The 26,831-nt window shown below is 39.8% G+C and overlaps 1 protein-coding gene across 5 annotated transcripts in view; it reads right to left on the minus strand.

Moving 5' to 3' along the window:
- FAT3 (FAT atypical cadherin 3) overlaps window positions 1-26,831 on the minus strand; it is a 346,417-nt gene that overhangs the window by 104,399 nt on the left and 215,187 nt on the right. For all 5 annotated transcript variants that reach the window (XM_076328324.1, XM_076328326.1, XM_076328323.1 and 2 more), the window contains exons 4-5: window positions 8,733-9,047; window positions 6,569-6,779 (exon numbers count right to left, since the gene is read on the minus strand). In XM_076328324.1, coding sequence (XP_076184439.1) covers window positions 6,569-6,779; window positions 8,733-9,047 — 526 coding nt within the window. The remainder of the gene's footprint in view (window positions 1-6,568; window positions 6,780-8,732; window positions 9,048-26,831) is intronic.

Raw genomic sequence — 26,831 nt, forward strand, 5'->3', positions numbered from 1 at the left:
AACTGTAAGAGCTTTATAGACATGTTAAGTCCATGCAAGGCCTACTATGAAGCACCCAACAGAATTATCTTTGAAAGATGGGTGTTGAAGGGGTATGAAGAGGGAGAGAGAGAGAGTTGTGTAAAAGCAAACAGGACTTTTCTTTTAAAAACTCCTGCAGTTGAACTATTCTGGGAACCCCACGTGAAACCACTTCCTTCTAAAGGTGCTCATGTTGAGGTCAGAGGGCTGAGCCCGTAGGAGGTGACAGCTGAGGAGGTGTCAGCTTCACACATTTCTGGGGTACTTGAGGCCGGTTTTCGAAAGTTTGCCATGTAACTACCAACCTTTTTGAAGCGAGCTCATCTGCAGTGCTGTAAGCTGCTGCAGTATCAGTTTTACCAATGTTACTATCAGCCATTTAACATTTTCTTTGATCACAATCTTAGGATGAAAGGGGGTTAAGGATGATGAAATTTTGTTCAGCTGCTCAGTTTTATTCATGTGAATTTTTATTACTTATTCCATTTTCCAACATATGGCACATGCTTTCCTTTTTATTGTCTACTAAAACCTGCTTTCAGATACAAGATATGTAGAAGCTGTCTTTGCTAATGTGCTTGCAATTGCATTAGGAAAGAAATATTTCAAATGAAGATAATACATTGTGAGTTCCTCGGGCACTTTGGGAAAATCAACAATAAAGAAGGTAAGTTGATTGAACTGGCAAGTTGGCTAGACAGGTTGTCCCGAGAAAGCATTTTAACACTGAATGACCTCAGAGAGATGTGGATTAGCTGTGTTTGTAATACCATTGCAGGCTAAGATGTAACGCTGATACAACTTCAATACAGATTAAAGACTTCCCTTAAAATAGTCTGATTAAACTGAAGCACTTAGAGTGGGATTTCAAAGGCCACATCTACTTGAATGCCATCTTTGGATGAGAAGACTTACCATGTTGGGATGATATAAATTCATCCAGAAAGTGCTTTTTCTCTCTAATTGACTGTTAAGACACCTAGCACAGATAGTTATGTCTACACTTTGGACACCTAAAGTTAATTGAGATGATTTCCACCCTTACTTTCTTGAGATTGCTATTAATGCTCTTGCATAAGCCCTGGAAGCATTATATTTCTACAGCTAGGAATTTTTTAATGTTATCTGAAAGCATGTTATAGTTTATATAGGATTTCCTGATATAACTCTAGCCAATTCCAGCTGTTATCAAACTCAGGAACAGCTGTAGAAACAGCCCCTGGTACAAAAGATCTTATTAGTTGGCCCTCACTACAGCTTTGTGAGACCTTTCTAGCACAGCCCTAATTTTCAGTTTAACAGATGGCATAGTATGGTCAAGAAGGAGATCTCAGGAAATTGAACCGAGACACCTCTGAGCCAACAGACTATAGGTTGTGTTCTTGGTATAGAGTAGCCTCAGTTACATGTTCTGGCTGAATCTGGAATGTTACCTTGGTTCTTAGCTTGTTTCTTGGCTTCATAGTCACTATGAACATATTTTTCTTCTGACAAAATTCTTCTATGCTTTGGAAAGAATGAATTTTCCTTTTAATAAAAAAGTTAAAAAAAAAAAAAAGGCACTGAACCTTACGTGACTAACGGTAGCGGATCTTCTGATGTACAGCTTACCACTCATTTGGTGCAATGGACAGGTCAAGGAAAACTTCCTGAACTGTTAAAAGGGGTTTCTAGAGGTCAGCTGGAGAATTTGCCTAAAGCAAGATACAACACAGATCTGGCATTCCCACAGAATGTGGGTTCTGCAACTCTGTCCCTTTTGAATTCCAGTGTGGTTTTGTTTTTTTTTTTCCCCCAAACATATTCTGCTTGTATTTTGATTATTGCACTTGCTGCAAGCAATGAAGCTTTTTTTTGTAGTTCTTTTCCTAGATGGGGTTCCTTTCTGGGAAGACACCGAGCCTCCCTACGTTCCTATCAGCTGCTGATACACAGTTTAAGACAGGACTATGCTGCTGTGAGAAACCATTTTCTCCTCCGAGAAGAAAACATGTCAGCAAACCTGGAGGACTTGTAGGCAAATGAGTCCCACGTGAGGGCCTTTCTCCCTCTTTTCCAGTGGACTGATCCAGAAGAGTGGGATTGAATATACACCTCAGAAATATCTGATGACTGGGGAGAATCAGACTTGTTCAGTCTTAGATGTAAACATGGATCATGCTGAACTCTGGAGGACATCCCCAAATCAAATACAGCTAAAACCTGACAAGAGTCTTCCTTCACTGGTAGATAGCAAAGAGCATACATGCTCCACGTCCAAACTTAATAAGGCCAGGATATATTGAGATCTTCACACAAGTCTCATATGGCCTACCATGCCATGATGGATGAGTGGAGAAGAGAAATACGAGATGACCTAATTTAGAGAACAGTCCTCTAAAACACATTTTCTCAGGGAAGAGAGGATTCTTACTTGTCTTGCCCCAAAGTAAACTTACACCACCAAAGACAGTGATGATAAATTGGGCCAATTGCTACAATTCTCACATTGCTCAGAGCAGAGAATCAGAGGAAAATGCAGAAAGCTAATCCACCCTGAAACTCAAGGATGAGTCTGAAGTACCTCTAGGATTTTCAGAAAAGAAGCACAGCCAACATTTCCAATTTTTCTGTTTTCAAAAATGATGAAATAAACTTAGTGACTGCCTCAAGAAACACAAATTCAACTACAGACTGTTGTTAATCATAACGTAATAAATATTAGTAACACAACATGCAAATATTTATTCTCTTATGTACTCTATCATGCTACAAGAAGAAAATAATGCAGACTGAATTTTCAGATAAAACTATTGTAAGGAGAGTCAAAGCCTTGGGTTTGCTGCTAAGAAGCTGAAGGTAAGGGCATAAAAAGCAGAAAAAAAAATCAGAAAGGTATTTTAGCTAGTTCTCAGAGAAGATAATTCAAAGGAGGCTAGGGAGCTACGTGTTTTTGACATTAACGAAAATTTGCAGCACTGTGAAATAAATGGACAATTAATGAAAATTAATAGATCTTAAAATTATTGCCATTTAAGCACCCTTGATAAAAAGTTCTGATGTGCTTTTAAAGTTTGGCTGCTCTTATAAAGGCATAGGCTGGGGGGGAAAGGAAAGATAGAGGGAGGCCTGTTTGGAGAATCAGAGAGATGTTGTGCAACATGCTACTTAAGCAAAAACTAGCACCATGCAGCTTAGCTCCAGTATCAAAGTAGTCATCACACCATTCCCACCACTTACAAAGGAAGAGACAGAGAGGGCTCAATTTACCTGGGAGAAATAAAGATCTCTGACTTATTTTGGAGCTCCCATTGAAAAATAGTTTCTCATAAATGGCTGAAGAATTTTAACACAACTGAAACAACCTACATTCATGACTTTCACATTGTGGGATCTGCATGAACTGAGAAAGGCGTTGAATGCAGTCTGAAAACAGAAACCAGGTACGACATCTCAACCATTCCCAATTAAACAAACAAAGAAAAAAACAGGCAAGCGTCCTGTCCCTCTCTAGTCCATGGGGGGAAAATGATTTCCCTGCCTGCAAGGCACCTTCCTCTCTTGGAGCTGATTAACTCAAGAACTTAAACAGTTATTTAAAGTGTATATAATTTAGGTGCAAATTAGATGCTGAAGTTAGGCAGACAGAATACTACATAGCCAAACTTCATCTGCCCTCCCTCCTCTTTTTTTAGCTGGGAGAAAGTGCATGTTATGAATTAAAAAAGAGGTCCTCTGGAATTCCAATGTCCATTTAGTTTGAAAAGGTCATAAACATAAAGGTCAAGCTGCAAACTCTGTATTAAACCATGCCTCTACATAAGCCTTCAGGGCTTTTGTTGACATTACTGTGAACTGTGCACGGAGGTCCAAAATCACAAAATACCAGATGGAGCAGGATCAGGTCTACGTTTTTCAGCAGCACAGAAACCGTCTCTTGCATCAGCAGTCCCATACAGCTTTCCATACACGACAACTAACTTCTACTAATAACCCCTGTCTTTCATTGGGCTTTTCAGCACTAAACCTCAATGTTCTCCCAAAAGGAAAGTATCAACATCTTTTTTTTCCCACATGATGATATTGAGGAACAAGGAGAAAGAGTGGTTTTTATACTGACACTGACTAAAGGCAGCAAGATAATCTAAATATACAGTACTCTGCCTATAAACCTCTTGGGGTACATTTTGTCTTTGCATGTTGTATGCAGAACATCTGGAACAACAGGGTCTTCTGCATGCCCAGGATTGTTGGCTATTCCTATTGCAGAAATAAGTGCTGTTGCTAGTGCTATTATTTATAACAGCAGTCATATTTAACGACAACATTCATATGGTAACAGTACTGAACTGAATGGTCAGGGTCACTGATTTCTCATTAAGTCTAGGGAAACTGTCTCCATGACCCTCTGCAGTGACACAGCATCTTGCAGCAGCAGGAGCTACAGCCTATAGGGAAACCATTAGGGTTGTTTAAATAGCAAAAATCTTCTTCTAAACCATTTGAACTATTTTATCCATAAAGGTCACATTAAATGACAAATTAAAGGCTTAAATTTCATAATACTCTCCCCATCATCTCTGTTTGGTAGGCAAAAAATGAAGTATTATTATAAGGTGTTGCTAGATTGCAAGTGACTCTAATAATGTAAAAGAATGCAGCGGAAGAGTGGGGGCTTCTCTCAGTGCTTAACACAGGCAGCATTTTAATGAGAGTCAGTGAATTTGCCAAGGAAAGGACCAAAAGGCTGCAAAAGGCAGAGGAGGCCAGCAAAAGGTTCAAATGGGAAGAAGTGTCAATAACATCAATAAAGATGGATTTCTCCTGGGAGGAAAGTTAGGGTCAGTGAGGAAGAGAAAGGGAATGTAAACATTAGCTAATAAATTGCATGTAGCATACTGAAACAACCAAGGGAATGGGAAGAAAACCATAGGAAACTTATGCTGTTCTTCCCCAGGGGCTATCAGGAACCCTAGAACATGATAATAGCTTTGGGTTTAATTTTAATGTGGTTGGCACATCAGAAACCATGCTACAAATTCAAAGAGGAAATGTTGCTGCTTCTGTCTTTCATCCGCACAAATTGGCAATAAAAGGTGGATGAAAACAGCTCTGACAGACCCTTTCTCTTGTGGTCCTTGTCCTTCCTGTTGGCTAAACCCATCCGCAAATAGCTATGCTGAAATGAGAGCCAGGCTCAATCCCTGTAAATAAAGACTGCTGATGCACCCTTTCCACTAAGTCTGGAGCAAAGGCTTTTTGTTTCTCTAATCTTTCATATAGTATTTGCTTTATAACCCTTAATTTAAATAACACCACTTTGTGCAGACACAGTGTTTTACATCCAAAGGTATACAAACATTATGTACAAGTATCTGCAAATACTAAGCAGCACAGTAACTTTGCAGGGTCGTTGTGCTGCTGGGGAAAGCCTCATTTTGGAGATGTTAAATGAGTTATTTTAAATAACGTAACTGAGTCAGCTGCAGAAGCAGGAAAGCAATGCTTAGGAACATTGATTCCTGTTTCTCCACTGCAACCAAGTGAGACGCTCTACTCCCTGTCTTTTTGGCAGCTACATCCTTAGCTGCATTTCGCTGCAATTTTAAGACCATTACTTCTATGGCTTCTCCTTCTCTTTGCTAAGGACATTTCTCCCTCCCTATTTTTATAAGCAATTTTATGTAAGGCAATTTCGTGGTTGAAATCTCACATCAAAACACATTTCTCTTTTTCAGCTTGCATTCACGACAAACTTTTGGTGGCTCCATTTGTAACCCATATGTTGATGCATCCCATTCTGTTTCACAGTTAAATGGATGGCACTGGACTGTGAAAAGTTTGAATTAATTATTTTTGATAAACTGTGGAAAATCCGTGAATAAAATGATAATAATTGGACACAAATACGGTAAAAGCTGTCATAGAAAGAAACGCAGCACATCCATGTGTCGCATCGCATCCTGTCACAGGCACTTATGAAAGATGTAATATAAATTGTCTCAAAGAACTTGCAAAAATAAAAGGCAGCCTGGATAGTTGTATTTTAGCAAATGTGTTTGCACTAAGGGTACCTTCTGTTGAACAGTTCTGCCCACAAGCTGTCTGTAGAATATAGAACATCTCTCGAGCATGCTTGCCACCTTGAAGCAGGGCAGTCGGAAGCAGAAAAAAAAGAACAGAATGCAGAAAAAAAGGTGAAGAAAGAGAGAAATGAGGGACAGCAAGTCTAAGTACCATAAATACATTTAGAAATGAGATTAGCAAAGTATGACAATAGAATTTAAATGACAGACAACATTAAGATTGCAGTAAATAACATAGTATGAAAAAAAACAATTCAGCCATACAGCGCTTTTTTTTCAGCTTAGCTAAGGAGTCATAACAAAAGCAGGAATATTAATATTATTGTTATCGCTATATTAAAATAGCATTTTCATTTCAGCATTACAAAAGTGGGTTTAATTTGGGGGGGACAGTTCACGGTTAGTTTTCTTGCTCTCAAAACCACACATCCATATGTTTTGCTTCTGAAGCTTCCTCCTTATGCCACTGGCTCCCAACTTACCGACAATATCAAACCAGAGAGGAATGTTGGATGGCTGCACAGAGACCACCCCAACGATTTCTGTCACTTTATCGCTTTCCATGACGGTGAAGTTGTAAAAGGGTTCATCGAAAGTCAGGGGCACGGGTGAGGGCGCAGGCTTTTTTATCCACTCAATATGAAGGCGTGCAGTTGAAGATTTTTGGGGCCGGCCATTGTCCACCGCTTTTATCTGGCAGGTACAAAGAAAAGAGGACTCAGACTGAGCATCCCAGCTCGGCAGTTCAGACCTAATTCTATCGCATGACGGTGACTGCTTGGAAAAAGGCCTTTGTAATCCTTTATGTAAAATCCCATGGAAAAAAGAGGAAGATAAGCACTTATTTCTCAGTTCCCATTTTTTTCCATTACACTTTGACTTTTCACTGAAAAGGTTGATTTTAAACTGCAATGTTTTGTTTTAGAAATGTTGGTGTGAGGCCTCCTGGAGATGCAATTCAAGTGCTCCCCACACAGATCCTCCTCTCCAGAACCAGCTTGCCTCTCCGATTTCATCTTCCACCCAGTTCCCTCTTGCAGCAAAGCTGGGAGCATCATAATGAGCCTGTGGGATGTCGTGCACTTGTGAAACATGCTCACCCAGACCATGTTTGATTGCTTTTAAATGACATCTGTATTGCAGATAAGACTGGTATTCCTTATATTGCCTTCTTCAGGATCTTTAATTGAGTTCAATAAGTTTCAGATCATTTCCCCCGTTCTCCAAAACAAATATAATTTAAAATGTTGCCGTATTTATTTTCCTTGCTTTCTGCTCTCTGTCGTGTTCATTAAGAGTTGCCCAGCTTGGTGTTCATTCTTTTTATTATAATGTCCTCTAGAGGGATGGCTAGACTTGATATTTGCCTGGCATGCTTTATGGTTTTAGCACAGCAAGGACAAGGTGAGCAGCAACAAACATTGGGCTTAAGGAAAGGGAGAATGTAGGTTACAAAATGGATGCTTTGGTGAATAACATCAATGTCAATCAAAGGGTTTTTCTTTTAAAACTAAAGGAAATGTTTCTGGCTATATAGGACCACTGGTGTAAATATGCTGTTACTATGCCTGTTAAAAATGGGAAATATTTTCCTGAAATACCATACCCTATTTCCTTCTCTGGAAATGTGTTAAGTGGGTGTGGTGCTAACACTCGCCATCCTGCTCCGTTCAAGGTGGGCAGGCCCTTGGTGAAAAGACGCTGAGGGTGTGATGAGCAGTTTCAAGGTAGAAAACCTTCAGCTGTTGCATTATAATAAGGGCCAGATCCCAGACATAACTTCCAGCTCTGCGCAGGGAAAGGCACTCACTCACCCAAAGGGTGTTCTACTCTGATTACTAGGTATTTCTCAATATTTTGATATTTGTTCATTTTCCTATCACAGTTTCCAACCCTATGAAGGTATCCCAACTGTTACTGTAAGTGACATTGCTTCCTTTACTATGGAAACCTCTGACCATGGACCTCTGACAATTTTTTGTCAACTCCTTAACTACAACTTGTTGGCTTATTGCTGTAGATGAAGAGTGCACATTCAAGTCTTATATTGCTTTATATCAACACCATCACCTTGTATTCTTTCTTTCTTTGACCTCGTCTATATGGTTTGAGTTCTGGCAGAAGTATTTTGGCTGAGATTTCTTTTAACTGAAATTGCTGCCATACTTACACTCTTTAATGTGGTGAGAAAGGTACTACAACATAGAGTACACAGTAGTCCTCCTCCCTGAAGCCACCTAACTTGGACAGTATAAAGACCTTTCCATGAGGGCAAGCAATTGTGTCCACACAAAAGGTGAATAACCATTCGTAGCTGTATCTGCCCAGTTCCACATGATACAACTTTGTGAGCAGACAAGCCCTTGGTCTTCATTTCTGTGTATTCAAGGGAACAACCTACGCCAACAATTTGCAAGTTGACTGAACAGTCTGAGAATAGTTCACTATGTGCAATAGCATGAACGCTCTCTCAGACTCCATTTTTTGGCAGTAGTTGTATGTGAATACTAGATTTCTTAATACAGTCAGATCTTACATATAGGTCATACATTAAACAGTCATATATCACTCTTTATACAAGAGGGCCTACTTCTAAAAAAAAGTCGGTCAAATCATGGGTTTGTATGTCGATGAAAGAGCACTTACTGTTAAGATGTCATAACTCCCTGCTGTGAACTGCTTTCTGGAAGAAACCATCCCTGTTTTGGGATCAATAAAAAATTTCCCATCATCATTTCCATCTACAATGCTGTATGAGATTTCTGCATTAGGACCTTCGTCTTTGTCAAAAGCAAAAGCTCTGTAGATAGGCTCCCCTCTTTTCTTACGGTCCCTTTCTGGCAGCTTGATCTGATAGACTTTCTCTGGAAACTGAGGTTTGTTATCATTCTCATCCAGAACCTGGACCACCACCCAAACGGAGGACTGCTTGGGAGTTGCGCCCCCATCTGAGACGGTTACCTGAAAAATAACAGCAGTATAGGTTATTCTGCATAGGTACAGTGGGACCTCATAAATTGGAAAAAAACATAAAACGTAAGGGAACACCCCTTCCTCCCCAAACCTAACATGCAGTTTACAAAATCTTCTGTGTACGGAAGACAAATACGCCCACAATAACAAATAAAGGAATCGGGAAGATTTTTTTACTTTTGAGATGAACCTGGAACGGGGAACCTGCGGACTAGGAATCTATTTCTCAAAACATAAAATCCTTTTATCTCAAATTCTGCAAGTTTATCTCAGAAGAGAGAACTGGAATTAACCCATTAAGCAGGATCCCTACTTTTTTGCAAACATATTTTACAGTTTCTTCAGTCACACATTGAATTTGAAAGATGCATTTCTTTTTAAATCCTAAAAGAATCTCTGTCACTTTTTTTCTATTAATTATTTGGAATTTCTTAAACAACAAAAGAATTTCTGTCAGTTCTTTTCATTCATTACCTGAGATTTGACAGCTCATTAATTCCAAAACTGCTTTATATGATTTTAAGAGGCACAGAGCGGCAGGTAGCAAAAAATTTCTGCTGCATTGTGTAAAGAGCACACTGTGCTGGCAGAAACTTGTAAGAAATATAATTTTTGGGACAAAAGTAAATTAGTAATTTAGTTGCAACTTAAACAGAATTACTAACAATTTTCAGTCTGAAACACGGTGAAAATGAAATGATTCAAGATCAACAAGCACTCAATAGATTTAATAATATGCCTTCAAAATGCAATCAATATGTTTCAAACTTCTCCGTCAATATTTCGCATTGCATTTTTTAAAGAGAAAGAAATAAGGCAGAAAGTTATTTCTGTTTGCATGAAAGAAGTTCAAATTTCACTTTCAGCTACATATGCTAACATGCCAATTCCCACAGTAGCAATTTTTAATGATAGTGAGCCAAGATATTACATACCCTTCCCTCCTCATACTGATCACTGCACATCGATTGCTTTGCTGGTTAACTCCTCGATGCTTTATTTTTCCTTAAACATTTCTGTGTTCCCTTACAAATCATACAGTCCTGATGGCCAAACCTTAGGCAAAGCAAAATTTTCTGGGAATAATGTCCCTTGCTATTGTCCCCTCCTTGCAACAAGAAATCTAAACTTAGGGTAACCCCAATTTAGTACTGAGATCAGCAGAAAAACCACAACATGTTCTAAGAGAAAGGTGAAAGACCTTTTCCATTTCCCATATTTAACTATACTTTTAAAAACTGATACAGTGGAAAGGAGCGGACTGACAGCCTTAGGGACTGAAACTCCTTATTTACAGAAAAATAAATGGTATGGCAATATATAGCGGCAATGTAAAATCCCCCAAATCAGCCCATAACTCGTTTGGAGAGTGGAGCCTGTCCTCCCAACGACACGGCCTCAGGCCTCTCTCTCCTAAGACTGTCACCAGGGTTGGCAATTAGCACTCATTGGGATTGCCGCCTTGTGATGGGGATGACTGTCTGCTGAGAGCCGGGCAGGGACCATCCCCATCCTGCAAAGCCACCAACGCACCATCTGTCAGTCACCGGCGAGGGGGTGCGGGGAGAGGACCCACAGCTCATTACCAGTGTGCTCAGCCATCCAGTTCCCACTCGCTACACTTTCCAAAATAGCATTTATAACGCCAAAAGGCTGCACACATGGCTGCGAATCTGCCTTTCCACCCGGTGAAAGCGACACCGCCGGGGAGCTCAGCCTCTCCACTCCACCGCTCCGGGAGAATGTCAGAGTTTCTGCAGCAAACAAAAGGCCAATTCTGCCAATATCCCCCTCCTCCCATCACAGACTTTCAGCAATAAATAACTTTTGCCCCACTTAGAGGCTGACCCCCTCTATTTCTGTTTTGCTCTGGTGCAAGTGGCCAAGCTCTCGGCAAGAGCACAGGTTAACAAAGAAAATACTTTTTCGGGATTTCTGCTGACTCCACAGATGAAATAATTGATGCCAGGCAGTACAGGTTGTAGTGCACAGAAACAAACTGAGACACATTTATTTAAATGCTGGTCAAAAATACCAACAAAATGCTTTTTTTGGGGGTCGTGCTCTTAATGCACAGAAAATACTAGCAAGATTCAGGAAACTCTTGTTTTCTGAACAGAACACGACTGAACTTTAAAAAAAAAAGAGACATTTCCCTCAAGCTTCTAGCAATCATCTACAAAAAAGGTGGGGGGACGGAGAAAAAGGTTACAAATAAAAACAGTAATAAAATCTCTGAAAACCACAGTGGTATAAACAGTCAAGCCACTATGATGAAAAACCTACTTAAGCCAAGAGACTGCTCAAGAAATGAAGCCATCCTCCTGTCTTACCAATACACCGTCTCACAGTTTGTTAGGTTATTGCTGAAATCCTGATGAACGTGGCGCATGCAGTAAATACATGCATGCATTTGTTTGTTTTTGTAAGCCCAAACTTGTGGGAAATCCATTCCATAACAGAAAAGTTGCACTGAAAATATTTTCCGACAGCTAATTGAAAATAGCAATGCCTATAACATGAAATGTCAGCTAATTAACAGAAATTAACACAGAAGGCCTGAAGTTAGTCAATTCTACTCTGTCTAAAACTTTACGTCCCCAGAGAGGAAAATGTTATGTACCAGCTAAGCCTTTTTCTCTGGGTGACACTCAAAACTTTTCAAAATGACAGGTTCCAGCTCTGCTCGAAAAGCTCTGAGTGCCAGACACAGGAGCTGAAGTGTGAGTTAAAGCTCTCTCTTTGCAGGCATGTAAATTAATTAATTAAGCTGCCCTCACGCCAGCAATGTGATTATTTCCCTAAGTGTAAATCCGCACCCCGGCTGACCCCTCTTTTCTGCTCCATCAGCCTGACCCCAGCCTGGCTTTTCAGGTTCCAGCTATAAACAGGCTAAAAGAGTTGTAGAAATTTCCTCTGCCCCTACAGAAAATAACCACGACAACACATTAAAACAAAATAACAAATTGCCGCCAGTTCAAAATTGTTCCCAGACAACCTGACACAGTGCAGACACGAAACACAAGGCAACGGGGAGGACCGGAGAGGTCGTTCAGCACACCGCTCTGCAAATATCGTTTCCATCAGGACACTGTATCACACCAGCACTTAGGGGCCCCTCTAACCAAAGCAATTTTGATTCAAACATTACCACAGTTCTCAGCAAAATTCTTAAACAGCTGGAAATTACAGTGAAAAGTAACCGGGGAGGGGAGGGAGGTTGGGATGTTTGTAGGACAAAGATACAAAAGCTAATTCACAGCTGGTATCTCTGGAAATGTGAAAGGCAGATGTGCAAGGCACAGGAGAACTTGCCAGGAGAGAAGATGTAACTCAGGACTAGTGAGGTCCTTTTGTTTAGAAACCTGCAGATGGCATGGTGGGGGAAAAAAAACAGAGAAGAAAGGTGATATAGATGAATGACAAAGAAGACAGTCTCATTATATGCTTGTCAAGATTTGTCATCAAAAACCCAAGATGAGGTGAATCTCACAGTAATCAAGATGGGAAATGGTGATGACCAGAATAAAAGCTTTCCCAGAGGAGATTAGGAATGGCTGCTTGTGCTTTCCTAAATGCTGAACACCTTCTCCAGTCTTTGTGCTGAGTCTGGTATCCAGACATCAATGGGTGCAGACATGCTGCTTCTTGCCCATGTGCAACCTGAGATGGGGCTGGGCAGCTACTATCCCCTCTGCCCTTCTGGTTAGATATTGCTGCTCATGCTGTGTCAACACAGCCTAAACAGGGGATACGACCTCCCGAAGCTGGGATACGGCCATGAAAGCAGCTGAGTTTTGACTCTGACCAACCATACAAAGGGTTGGTCTTCACCAAGGGCGGAATATCTTAAAAGGAATGTGATGACATGTTTAATGGGGTCTGATGGCATCAGACAGCAAGAATAATATGAGCTTTATATACCACTTTCATGGTGAAATCGTAAGCATCACTGCTGTTTTCCCACAACCTACAGACAGTTCCACTACAGTTTTCTTCATAAAATGAGCACTTTCTTTCAGGAATCTGCATTTACCCATTGGCTTTAATGTTTATGACTTTACTGAACCATGTCAGCCAATACACATACAGGTATTGGTTACCTGGAAATGTCTTTGCTAGAGTAACAACATTCACACATCCTTTACAATGCTTCCTTCAGCTGGATGGACCAGGACAAGACCTCCTGAAATTCCCTCTACTTATATCAGACATGAATTTTTGGAAGAAAACACACAAACATATCTCCTTCTGCAGAGTATGACAAATTCAGTATAATAACAGAACTTTCAAAATCCAAGTAAGGCAATTTCCATTTCTTCTGCAGGATCTACTTCAGTAGGTTTGGTCTCTAGACATTAACACTACCTTTCCTACAGGACTGAGAGATACTCTTTCATATTCTTGTTTATGTTCAAGTCCACAGATCAACTACAAAGAGATTTCGATAGCAGTGGACCTTCTCAGTGAAAACCAAGGTCAACACTAACTGTTAACACACAACAGCTGGAATGTTAGATATGAAAATTTCTTCTTTTTATGACCATGGAGAAGGCATGAAGGAGACATCTACTGTGAAAGTATTGGCTAAAACACAGCGTCAGTCTAGCGGACCTCAACGCTGGTGACAAAAATCATTTTGCCTCAAGACAGTCACTCCTCCTATGAATTGGACTGTGACACTTAACTGAAGAAGGTTTAGCTCTTGATTTTTTTCAGAATACGAATGCAACTGTGAGGACCACCCTCCTGAATTAAAAGTACAATATTGAGTCTCATTAACAAAAGCTCATGACTTCCAAGATAATTATTAACTCAGCTGGAGAGAGTAGCTAGCAGGGATCTTACTTCAACAAGTATAACAAGACAATCAGCAGGTGTTTAATGTGAGTTATCAAGCCCCAAGAAGAACGAGAATCTTCTTCCATATCATTTCTTGGCAGGAAGAAGTACTCAGCCTACCCAATTTTTAAGTTAAGAGGAACTGCCACATTACTGTCATTAGCATTGCAAAATGCTGAAGATGTCATATTTGCTTGTTTATTTTTGTTCGTGTGATAACTGCTTAATGCAAAAAGAGCGAGCTGAGATGCCTGCGTCTCATCTGAGGAGCGTGCATAATGAGGTTTTCAGGTAACAGTCTCTCCCTTCCCCCAACCAGAAATGCCAATTTTGCTTCAGAAAACTTTAGAAAAGAGAATCTGGTTGAGTTACTGGAGATAGAAAAATGATCAAAGGGAGCCTGAGAGCTGAGGCATACCCCTGCTGTTAGTGACTAATGGGTTTGTTTCTTCTGCCAATGCGCAAACGAGCTGCAATACCTATTGTAAGAGTCTCTGGAATCCAGCCCAAGTAAGAGAAATAAAAGATTATAAAGGAGAGCTCATTGAGGGATGAATGGAACTTTAAAGTCAAATACACTGAATTACTATCTCTGCCTACTTCAGAGAGTGACTAGATTTGTGGCTAAATTCTTACAAGGAAATATTTTTCTGAAATGCATGATATTACTGAACTATATGTTGGATTATTGCTACAAAATGAAGGCAGCATAGCTCAAAGATATACAGGAGACAAAAAAGGGTACATAAGTTATTTTTTTTTTAGTTCAACACAAATACTGAGTTAGCTGTAGCAAACTAGATGCCTTTTCTTTCTAATCCTTTATTTGGCAACTGTGGAACAGAAGTGGGCACCTGCTTATTTCACTTATCTTAATAGAATGTAGTGCTGTCCCAAAAGACAAATGACTGAAACACTTCTTGTAGGAAAGAATGCCAATCATATCAATATGATCCATCTTTCCTTATTTCCTTTACAATGTGCTAATCTGGGAACTCTTGTTTTCAATCATAAAAAAATTGATACATTCACTCTGGCCAGCTATGAGAAATAAATAATTTAGAGTATATTTTAAATACAGATTATTACTGACACAAACACTCTAGGTGGCTGATTAGGAAAGTCAATGGCTTCCAGCCACATTCAAGCTAGAAAACTACGCATAATGGTCTGTTATACCATTTGAGAATTAACGATGACATCAGGTAATTTCAACGCTGTATTGCCAAAAGACAGGAAGGAAGGAAGGAAGGCTTTTTCATTTGGAGTTAAATGCTCCCTACAGTATCTGCAAACCTAAATATTAGAAGAGCGTACTGAAGAAAGTCTTAGAGGCTTCAAATCTTAACTTTTGTCATACTCACAGTACTGAGACAAGTAGATGGTAACCAAATGACCTGGCAGAATGAAATATCAGAATGGGTGACTTAAAGGTCCAGAAATGCTGCTGCTGCTGCTACTACTACTACTACTACTACTACTACTACTACTACTGCTACTACTACAACAACATTTATTCTTCGTCATACTTTATTCTACGAGCTTTTGAAAATTGAAACAGTAAACAAGAGACATAAAATCTGAAAAGAAACTTAAGACTTGTATTTTAGCTTTAATAGCAATACAAGAAAGGATCTGCACAGCTCTTGACAGTGACTCTCTAAAAGAAAAATAGTAATTTTCCATGGGCATTGCTTTTAGACTTCATTACAGTTTGGAGATCCTGGCAACCTTTGTGCATCAGGCTGTATTTATAGTGTTCTTCAATCAATACATGTTAAGATAAGTGCAGAACCAACCATTACTCCATTAAATTCCCAGGACAACAGAGCAGTGTGTCCTATGTTAAAAGAAACTCCTTTAGGCAATCTCAGAAAGTATCTTCCCCTTCTTTTCACTAAGTAAAAAGAAAACTATAGTGCTCAGGAGTGTCAGGCTCATACAGTTTTGCTTTTGACAAACTGTAGATAAAACTTTGCCCAGAAGCGACTCTAAGCCGATCACTTTCCAGAAGTCCACATGTGCCTCCTACTTCCATTGGTGGAGTTAAATACAGAAAATCTTATAGAATCATAGAACAGTTTGGGTTGGAAGGGGCCTTTAAAGGTCATCTAGTCCAACCCCTCCGTCGTGGGCAGGGACATCTTCAACTAGATCAGGTTGCTCAGAGCCCCGTCGAGCCTGACCTTGAATGTTTCCAGGGATGGGGCATCCACCACCTCTCTGGGCAACCTGTGCCAGTGGTTCACCACCCTCAGCATAAAAAATTTCTTCCTTACATCTAGTCTAAATCTACCCCCCTTTAGTTTAAAGCCATTCCCCCTTGTCCTGTCGCAACAGGCCCTGCTAAAAAGTCTGCCGCCATCTTTTTTATAAGCCCCCTTGAAGTACTGATAGGCTTGCAATAAGGTCTCCCCAAAGCCTTCTCTTCTCTAGGCTGAACAACCCCAACTCTCTCAGCCTTTCTTCACAGGAGAGGTGTTGAATCCCCCTGATCATTTTCGTGGCCCTCCTCTGGACCCGCTCCAACAGGTCCGTGTCTTTCTTGTGCCGAGGGCTCCAGAGCTGGATGCAGTGCTCCAGGTGGGGTCTCCCCAGAGCAGAGTAGAGGGGCAGAATCCCCTCCCTCGACCTGCTGGCCACGCTTCTTTGGATGCAGCCCAGGATACGATTGGCCTTCTGGGCTGCGAGCGCACATTGCTGGCTCGTGTCCAGCTTTTCATCCACCAGTACCCCCAAGTCCTTCTCGGCCGGGCTGCTCTCCATCCCTTCATCCCCCAGCCTGTATTGATACCGGGGGTTGCCCCGACCCAGGTGCAGGACCCTGCACTTGGCCTTGTTGAACTTCATGAGGTTCACACGGGCCCACTTCTTGAGCTTGTCCAGGTCCCTCTGGATGGCATCCCGTCCCTCTGGTGTGTCAGCCGCACCACTTAGCTTGGTGTCATCTGCAAACTTGCTGAGGGTGCACTTGATCCCACTGTTTATGTCATTGATGAAGATATTAAACAGTACTGGTCCCAACACGGACCCCTGCGGGACGCCACTTGTCACTGATCTCCATCTGGACATTGAGCCATTGACCACTACTCTCTGGATGCAACCATTCAACCAATTCCTCATCCACCAAACAGTCCATCCATCAAATCCATACCTCTCCCATTTAGAGAGAAGGATGTTGTGGGGGACCGTGTCAAAGGCTGTGTCAAAATCTTCACCTCTACTGCCTAACAGTAGTGTGTAATCACTTATGATTCAGCAGAAATCATCTGGTAAGAAAAAGCATTGCTCAGCTAGGACTTTTCCCGACCTTCTAGGTGATAACACCACCATCAGAAGTGGTGCTTGAAACTGCATGTATCACATCCCATGTTGAGCAGTTTGCAAAGTTTGTAACTAGATGATTGGAAAATTTGAGATGATCATAGTAGGAACATCCACCTCAGTCTCCAAATAACAACTGTAAAGTTCTTTTGAGTACATCAAGAACTTCCTTTCTTTGTTCATGAGGCTACAATAATGAATCTTGCTACCCCAGCATATAATGAAGAAAAATTTGGAAAGCAGAAGAATACACTCTAAATAGTCCTCTGATAATATCTGGACCCAGGGACATTTACCCACCTTCAGACTGACAACTTACGAACAAGACAAAGACTGATATGCAATTGCTTAAAAATAATTTTTATAGGCATATGGAACCTCTTTAGGAAAAACCTATTACTAAACAGAAGTACAACTACCCTCATAGCCTCTAAATGAGAAAGAAGATAAAAGTTGTGTATTGATCTTCACAGTAAACTTTGAAGAAGGTGTTTAGCTCCTGCTGATAGTGAAGATAACAGAGAGTTTTGTGAACAGAAAATGGGGAGTAGTTAAATCTGAGAATATTTCACTTCAAGCAGCTTTAAATAACATAAAGCTTGCAAATTAAGATATTTATGCAGTTTAATGTTAGTAGTAATCTCTATGTCAATTGTAATTCCATTCATACCTGAACATCTACTTCAGCCATTTGTGGATTTTGCTTTTCTTGTGATAAGAAACATCTGTGATCAAATATTGATAAATTCCCCTCTACCAGACCTACCTCTACAGATAATGCCCTTCTCCAAAAACCTTATCTCAGCACTCAGGAAACACAGTAGCTCTCAGTTTTTGTGCTTCAAGAGAGCTGTGCATCAACTTCTAAGCTCACTGCACTGCCCTTTTCTCAAATATTCAATTACCCTTCATTTTCTATCCACAAAAGTCACTTGATTCTCATCTTCACTATAAGCAGGCACCAAACACCTTCTTCAAAGTTTCCTCAAACTTATGAATATGGTTACACGTCCCCAATCTTTCCTTTTTCATACTAGACCAGTCAATATGTGTCATCATGTGAGAAAAACATTCTGGCTATTAATAAAGACACAAGATTTTATCCATGCTTCCAAGATCTTTTCCTAATATTAATAATTTATTTTATGTTTTAACTATCAGCATAAATTCTGAGCTCAAAAATATATGCTGATATATTGCCAAAATTTAATCAAGCTATAGTACTAGTCACTGTGGAGTTAATTATTCAAGCAGCAAAACGATATATACTTTACATCCTTGCTTGGGTGTGCAGCTGTATCAGTTCGTAGTATAGGTCCCTAGATACTCAAACTGATGGGAAATTAAAGTACAGCAAGTCTTTTAGCAGAAACTCTCAAATTTGGTGCAGGTGATTTCCTGTGTGTTGCAATAGCCCTCCATCTGTCTTGCAGCAGTCAGCAGCACTGCCTCATGCTAACGTGGTACATGCTGTTGAACTTACTCTAAGAAAAGACATAGTACGAAGGATCCTGCTCTGCACGCCCTTAGAAATATTGTGGCATGCAGTTTCTGTTACAACAGAGTAATAACTTCAACTAAAACTTTCAGTCTTCAAAGGAAATACCGTCTTCTCTCCTAAACGATAATATTAAAACTTACTTCTAAACAATTTTTGTCATGCCGACAGCCACTGCCTTCTGAAGTTGGATGAAACACCCTTAGGTGAGGATCTGTGATGGTCAGTCTTGAAACAATATTGTTATTATTTAGGAGGTAATACATTTATTTGGCCACCAATGAGATGAAAGATATACACTGCAATGCCTTAAAGTTATTTACTCTATAGATAAACTGCATCCAAATTCTACGCTGTTACATGAAGCAGAACCAAGTATTTTCAAAAGAAAGATAATACTTTTTCTTTTCTTTTTTTTTTTTAAATTGCTCTAAGAAGCAGCACTTGGTTGTGCTGACGGGGGATGACACCACCTTGTCTCTGGCAGAAAGGTAGATTAAGATGCATCCAGCCCCATCTCCAGCTCCTCCTCCAGCCATTTGTTCTTCCCCTGTCATCAGTTTGCAGCCACCTTCACCCATCAATAAACTGTTTGTGCATCTGTGCTATGAACAGGGATACTGAAATAATCGGGGTTTAAAATGAACTGCTGAAAGAAAACAAAATCCCCCAAAAGGCAGATGGTTAACGAGTGATGGTGGTGAAAGAGCAAAACAAGGAGAGGCATGCCAGGTCCCCAAGGCAGCGTGAGGGAAATTTCTTAAGACGTTTTGGCCACTGAAGGAAAATGCATTGTGTAACTACAATTTTGGTGATGAATTCTGCAATTTCACTACAGATGATAGTAACTTACTCTCTGCACACACCCCTCAAAAAAAATCCCTACCGTAGAGTTCATCACTTATCAACAAGCCTTTGATCAATACCAAAGTAGGCAAAGCCAGAACCAGCTATCTCAAGATAAAAGACCTTATGTCCCATCAGTCATTGCTGAAAATATCCAGTTTCCATCTTACACTATTTTTCCACAGTATGCAAGAAATAATGAATGCTCTCCATCCACACATACATGTAAAACGTTTCAAAGACAGTTTTATAGCTGATAGCCTGATGAGTAGCCTCTGACATTTAAATGCAATTTAGTTTTTTCAGGGTAAAAAATGAAGCTTCTACAGTTTTATGTTCAAAATAAAGCTTACCAGTTAAAAACCCGATTAATAAAAAATGGATTTCTTAGCCAGGTAGGAAGTATATAAAATCAGACCTTTAAGGGGAACAGGCTGTTCCCAATTTTTGATCCTGTAGAGATATTCTAAATTTGCAAAAGGCAAAAATGGACCTTTTAGGACTCAGAAATTTATCTGGCTTTAGTGAACTGGAATATTGCTGTGACCGTTTTCATTAATCTAAAAGGAAAAAATGAAAACATGATTTTTTTGTGATATCCAAGTTATTGGATAGAAGTTTCTTTGGTCAGCAATGAGATGCAAAGTAAAATTTTAATCAACTTAGAGGACAATATAATAGCAATTACTCATGCATGTTTGAATAAAGTAATTTTTGTAGTCAGATGAGGACTACATCCTAAAGTATCATACAGAGCAGTATAAAAATGCTCAGAAAATCAGTATGAAAAATAAGTAAAATAAGGTAAAGGAGAGAAGCATGAGTAAGGAGGTTGGTTTTTGGGGCTTTTCCCAAGGCAGTTTTTTGTAATGACAATATCATCCTGTTTTTGTCAGACCAGGTTAAATTAAATCAAATCAATAATTGCTTTGATTATAGCAATAAAAAATTCTACTTGACTTGATGCCTACTTCACAACTTTCTGTGACAAATTAATTTTAGACAGATAATAAGCATTAATTGGGCTGTATTTAATCACAGTTTCATCTAACAGGCAACACAGACAAGCCTTATTATCTCAATCTCCACTTGTCTTTGATTCTAAGTGTTCTATAAATATCTACTATCGAGTTTACATTGACATGGGGTCAATTTTACAAGCTGGTTGAGAATCAGCATGGGACTATATGTAGGGAAAAAATGCTGATTCTGATTTTGAAGCCAAACTCATATTCTTGGACTACTTTTTTACTCTTTCCAAATTCAGTTTCCAGCTTTGAAAACTCAGCCTGGGAAAAAGGCTCAGGTATTATGTCCAGTAAAAAAGATGTGAAACTGAAATTCAGATAACTGTTCTGCTGATAAAGGATGAGAGCCATCAGCCGCTTCCCTGATGGGTGCATTAGGACTCTGTGTTTCATCTGACATAGTAAAACTTTGCTTTTTTTTTCACTAGACAAGACTGACACAGCTCAGTGTACGTTTAGGGACCAGTTCATTGTAACCCTGTTTTTCACATAGTCAGTTTAGTTCTCTTTTCAGCTCTGTTGAACCTCTACAAACCTCCACAAACACCTGAATAGCCTCAGCATCCCCAACCACATCACAGACTGGGGGGTACGCACATGCTGCATGGCTAGAGACACACAGGGAAAGTCTAAAGACAAGTGTTTCCCTGCTGAACCAAGCTCATGTTGTCTGAGCAGCCAAAGAATTACAGGTACCTTCTTGTGGAGAAGGACCTGGCCAGCTGTGAAATCCTCTGACTTGGAAATCAATGGGAATTTTTCCATTGACTTTGGTGAGAACAGGATTGCACCTAGAGCTCAACAACCTCATTTCAGCTTGTTTTTATTTGTCATTCAGCTTTTGCCCAGCCCTGGGCTCCAGCTGCATATCAAGCACCTGAAAGCTGTAAGCCTTTGACTAAAGGGTAGAGAAGATGTGTACCACCACAGCACCACCACCACTGTATGCATTATAACTGACTGGGAAGAATCTTACTTTAACACCCAGGCAGATGTGGGGTTTTTTGTTTACTTTAAAGAAACAGCAATTTCATACGTAATTCTTTTCTTTAACATGATTTTTTTTCCTGTTGGTTCAATCTGTTACACATACAGTCAGTGATCCTGCGAACAGCAATATATATGAATAATTTTCAGAATGTGTCAAGACCATACTGCCGCCCTAAGTAGGTGTGCTTACAGGAACAAGGTCATTTTGGGGTAACGATACAACAGGAAATGCTGTCCCAAAGTTTTAACATTCCAAATGTGTTGCAAAAAAAAAAAAAAAAAAAATCCTGGCCTGAAAAGTTAATTTCCCTGAGTAACACTCAGAACACATTAAAAATGTTCAGGTTATTAATATTAATTAACCAATTAATACTATTATAATTAATTAATTACACAGTGCCTGGAGTCCTGGAAAGGGATCTTTATGTGTCTGAATAATAAGAAGATGACATTCTACTCCTGCAGTGCAGGAGGAATTTTAAAAGATCGCAACTTTTAAAATATTCTTAGCACTTTGATTCTTCTGCAGAATTAGTCTTTAACATGCATTTGGTTTTTGCAGCCACAGGATGGCATTCACTGCTGTGCAAAGGGTCAGTGAAATGTAAGTAGAGCCTAGGAAGCATACTTTCCATCTGGGGAAAGGAAATATTTAATAAAAATAATTAATATAAATTTACTGCTTTCTATTGACGACAACCATTTATTCAAGAATGTAGTATCAAAATCTTACCGTGCACAGCCCTTAACGTTTGTGTTCTTGCTGTATGGACACCAAGGCTCTCAACAGATACTTATCTTGCTTTACTTCAGTAAGCTGGGACCTTCTAAAAATACAGAGCAGCAATTCCAACTTGGGATACCAGCAACTGCATAAAGCACTTCAGTTTCACTTCCACGGTTTATGAAATCACAGTAACTCTTTAATGGCTTTATATAGGCTCGTAATTTACTGTTTATTTTCCCATTAGGGCAGTATACAGAGTAGGTGTTGACACATGGCATACCAACGGGAGGACAGTTGGACTGAACGAATGGCCAAGGTGACCGGTAATTGGATTGCAAATGTCAAAGAGTGTGGTTGAAAAGCCAGGTATATCAACCCACACATACTTTTCCCAGTTGTGAAATGAAAGTTAAGAGCAGAGACAATCAGCTACAAGTAGTTACGTTTTATAGAGCTGGGTTTAAAGTCAGCGGCAAGCAGCATCCAATTAACTTCAGTAGAGATGTCTAACGCCACTGGTAAAATGACTGGATTTAGAGTGATGAGCCAGAATGTCAGACTGAGAGACAATCTAGTAGTGCTGTTAACCTTTGTGACATTGTCCCGCTGATAAGTGATCTGGGGGACAATAAAACACTGCATGAGACAATATGCCCAATCTGGTAGTGCAAGACTGATATGGGAGAAGAAGGAGAATTTTCCTGTATGCATTTTACAGGCCTCCAATTAGCCCTCACTAGGTGAAGGGAGAGAAAGGGGGGAAGCAAAAGGAGTCCCTCTAATGAGTTCCTTTGTTGATTTGTAACAGAAGAGATTGAAAAAGGAAAGTTTTAGGAGCTGCTTTGCTTTTGAGATTGTCTCAGGTGGTGTTAAAGGGGCCGGGTACTTTGTTGGGAATAGCCATGAGAAAGCTCCTGATTTATGGGAGCTCTTTAACAGCACAAATGCATCCTGCCAGGATCAGTACAGGAGGCATGATCCCTTGGCACAGGAGATCAGGTATGTCAGCCCCATGCGCTAATCCCCATGGTTAGATGCTGGGGTCAGGACTGCAGGACGATGTGGAGCCCTGGCCAACACCGTCTATAGATGCTGCTGCTGCTTCCTTTGAGAAACTGAATACAAAATACAAATATGCTTGTTCTCCGAAAGTGCATCCAGTTTTAGAAATTGGGGTATTAAGAGCAGGTCTAATCCATGGATTACTGATCTGACAAAATATCTAAATCTTATTTACAGGCTCAGTGGGACAAAGGCAGTTTGTCACTCAAGTGAAGTTTAAGATGCAATTCCTGTTTTGCTATGTAAGTCTGGTGCATGTGTGCTCAATAACCTTTAGAAAATAAAGCATGAATGTGTAATTTATTCAGCTCCTACTGTTTAGGCATCCAAGGGCTGGTGGAGCGTATTGCACACCCAGAGAAACCAGGGGGGGTTCTCAAGTTAGGAAGTCTTGAGGTAGCTCTCAGTCCATGCTACAGCATGGAGGAGAGGGAAGGGACACCAAATTAGCCCTGCAAGAACCATACAAGGTACTGAAAACACAGCCTACAGCTCCGAGTAGGATCATTTGCTCTGTCAAGAAGCAGGATAAATGACTGCCTCATGCTGAGCACCGTGCTGCAGCAGCAAGGATTTCTTTTGGGAGCTCAGCAGCTCACTGGAAGTTGGGCATCCTGTTGCTGGTGTGATCTGTCACCAGGCACCCTCCCAGTGCCGCAGAAAAACAAAATCTTCTGTACGCTTCAGACTTCTTTTTATTAAAAAAGCTGCAGTTTTCAATTGATACTCTCACACTGAGAGTCGGATATTATGAGAATTAAATGCCTGAAGAGAAGACATTTAAAGCAAATATCATTTTACTTTTCAAAATACCATTCCCTGGCTGAGGTGCTACAGTTAAGACTGCGCTCGGGTGGTATCTAGTGGTTTGCAACAAAAATAGTGAAAGATCCTTAACTGTACATATACTTGGTAAATGACAATTAAAAAAAAGACAAAACCTGGTCTTTAGTATTCAATTTAATCACACAAACATATGGCCAAAGCTACAAGGCGAGAGTTTGTGGAGGTCCATTTGAACAACAGGGTTTTGGTGAGGAGGATAAGGACTATATGCAAGCGAACCTCATGTGTCAGTTAATATTTTTATTCCTTCTGCTATACGTTATGGTCTTCTTTTGAGAAGAAGAGCTAATGCACTTGTCTCATTGCCTTCTGCATCTTTCTTAGTCAACAGAGGCCATGCCATTTTGGCATACTTTGATGTATCACATAAAGCATCATCTCTGCTTAGCTAAAATGTGTAGTCTAAAACTTATGACTTCCTAGAAATTTTTTGAGTGTTTTTTAAACTATGATCATGTGTTTTTTTTTTTTTTTAAAGTGTGGCAATATAAAACCACATGTTTAAATTCTCTATGTTTTTTCAATTCAGTCTTTAAAATAGCTGTTTGGCTTTGAGGGTTAAGAACACATTTTTATTTATACACCACCTTAAAAATTATCTGGAAGGATAGTGTAAGGAAACAAGATTCACAGGGAAAAACAAATCTATTTGAGGCTATGACAGAAAGTATTAAGCTATTTGTTGGTATCTGGATTAAAGATAACATGCTGGTCCTCAGAAAAGTCAAAGCCATAAATTGACAGACTGCTATTAGTAATATTTGTATTTTTTACTTTCCCAGGGAATGTGAGAAAAAAAAAAATTATTATTTTGATTCTGACATTTTTGCTCTCAATTATTCATGTTAATCCTTGCTTTTGAATATTTAGAATATTCCTTGCCAAAGAAAGTATTATTTTTTGCCAAAACATAAAATGTACTCTAGAACTGCTATGATAACATTTTCAGCATCTCTGTATCATGAGAGATTAGCAAACAGTAATATTACATTTCAGAATGAGGAGATTAATCTGTTTCCTGACAACTGAAATTTGTTAGGCTGGGAAAAGAATATTACTGCTTTTGAGGGCAGATTTCATAGCACTTGATGCTTCAGGGCCTTTGTACTTTTCTGTTTAAATCATATCTTCATAAAAAGCAAAAGAATTGTTTGGTCTCTGATTATTATCAAGCTGAAGTCAGATAAGAAAAGCATTAGGATTCTTATGTTCCATGATAATGTATTTAGGGAGAAAAAAGGTGTAAAATATGCTTATTAAACTGATTCTCAACCTGATTAGAGGTTTTCTTATCTCTAGGTGTCTAGTAAATACTTTAATTTGTGTTATGTTACAAATTATGCTGAATACTCCAATCTTATTTCAGCACATTTCACACAATGATGCACTTTTGCCATAAAAAATTATTTTTAAAATAAAAAAATAAACAATTTTTTCAGACTACCATGTTTTTGCATGACGTTTTCCTACCCTTTCCAGTATGTCTTTTCTGCTCAAGCTGAATGTTGAAGGATTATGTGGCGGAGGGACAGGGTGGAAATCTGGGAATATGAAAGAACAGATAAAGAAGGAAAATACATAATACTGAAAGATATTACAGGCTATGGTGCGAAGACCGTAAGTATGTCATGAGATACAAAGAAAATGTTATGTATTCAAGGTATACGAGGAAGAAGTTCTCACCAAGTGCATGGACTGGTGGGGACAGCTTTGGGCAATGAAGAGGTTTCAGTACATCACCAATACTGGAAATGATGAGACACTGGATAACAAGAGCATTAACAAGGTGGAGACATAAAAAACGTGATAAAAAAGTCAGAGGAAGAAGCACTGACAAAACCCAGATGATGTGACTCTAGACTGACAGTGTGGCTCAAGGGAGTAGACCTCAAGAATAAGGATGATCTTCACCATGATGGAGAAAAGAGAGCTGTAGGGAACGTAGTAAAATCTAATAGAAGTTGCAAAAGGAAATAGTTGTTCTAGTTTTTCCCTCGTGGAGAGGCTGCCTGTAAACCGAAGGGCTCACACGTGAAGATGATCTGGGGAAGGGACTGCTTAAGCTGTGGGTGTCCTGGGAACCATCTCCAGTCAGACTCCATGGACATTGCACCAGCCTGTGATCAAAGAGCACGTCTCAAACCAACCCAAAGTCCTCTCAGGTCAAAGGACTTGGAGATTTAGTGTTGGGATCCTTACATGACGTATTGCAGGGTGGTTGGATTTGGTGCGTATAAATGGCGGCAGCAAGTGAAGTCGCTGTGAAAATATCCCAGAACTAATTTTTGGGGGGGATAACAAGCATGAATTCTGAATAGCTCAGTACAGATCACCCCAGGAGAAAGGACAAATGGATGAGAAACTTGCTTAAAAGCATGTTTCTAAATGATGGATTAATTAAAAGGCATACTAGGATTTCCTGTGCCCAGAAAGGATTTTAGTACAGATGCAATGTACTCCTAACTGAGGAAAAAGATGCTCCCCTGCCTTAAATGCAGTGCTCAGCTCGGTCTTAGCCAGGAAGGCAGGAAATGGAGACCTCCACAAAATGTGTGTGTGCATGCATGCGCGTGTGCTCAAACACAGACACAAATTCACAGTCTGGCAGC

This window comes from Aptenodytes patagonicus, chromosome 1 (genome assembly GCF_965638725.1).
Source record: "Aptenodytes patagonicus chromosome 1, bAptPat1.pri.cur, whole genome shotgun sequence".
Classification (NCBI taxonomy): Eukaryota; Metazoa; Chordata; class Aves; order Sphenisciformes; family Spheniscidae; genus Aptenodytes; species Aptenodytes patagonicus.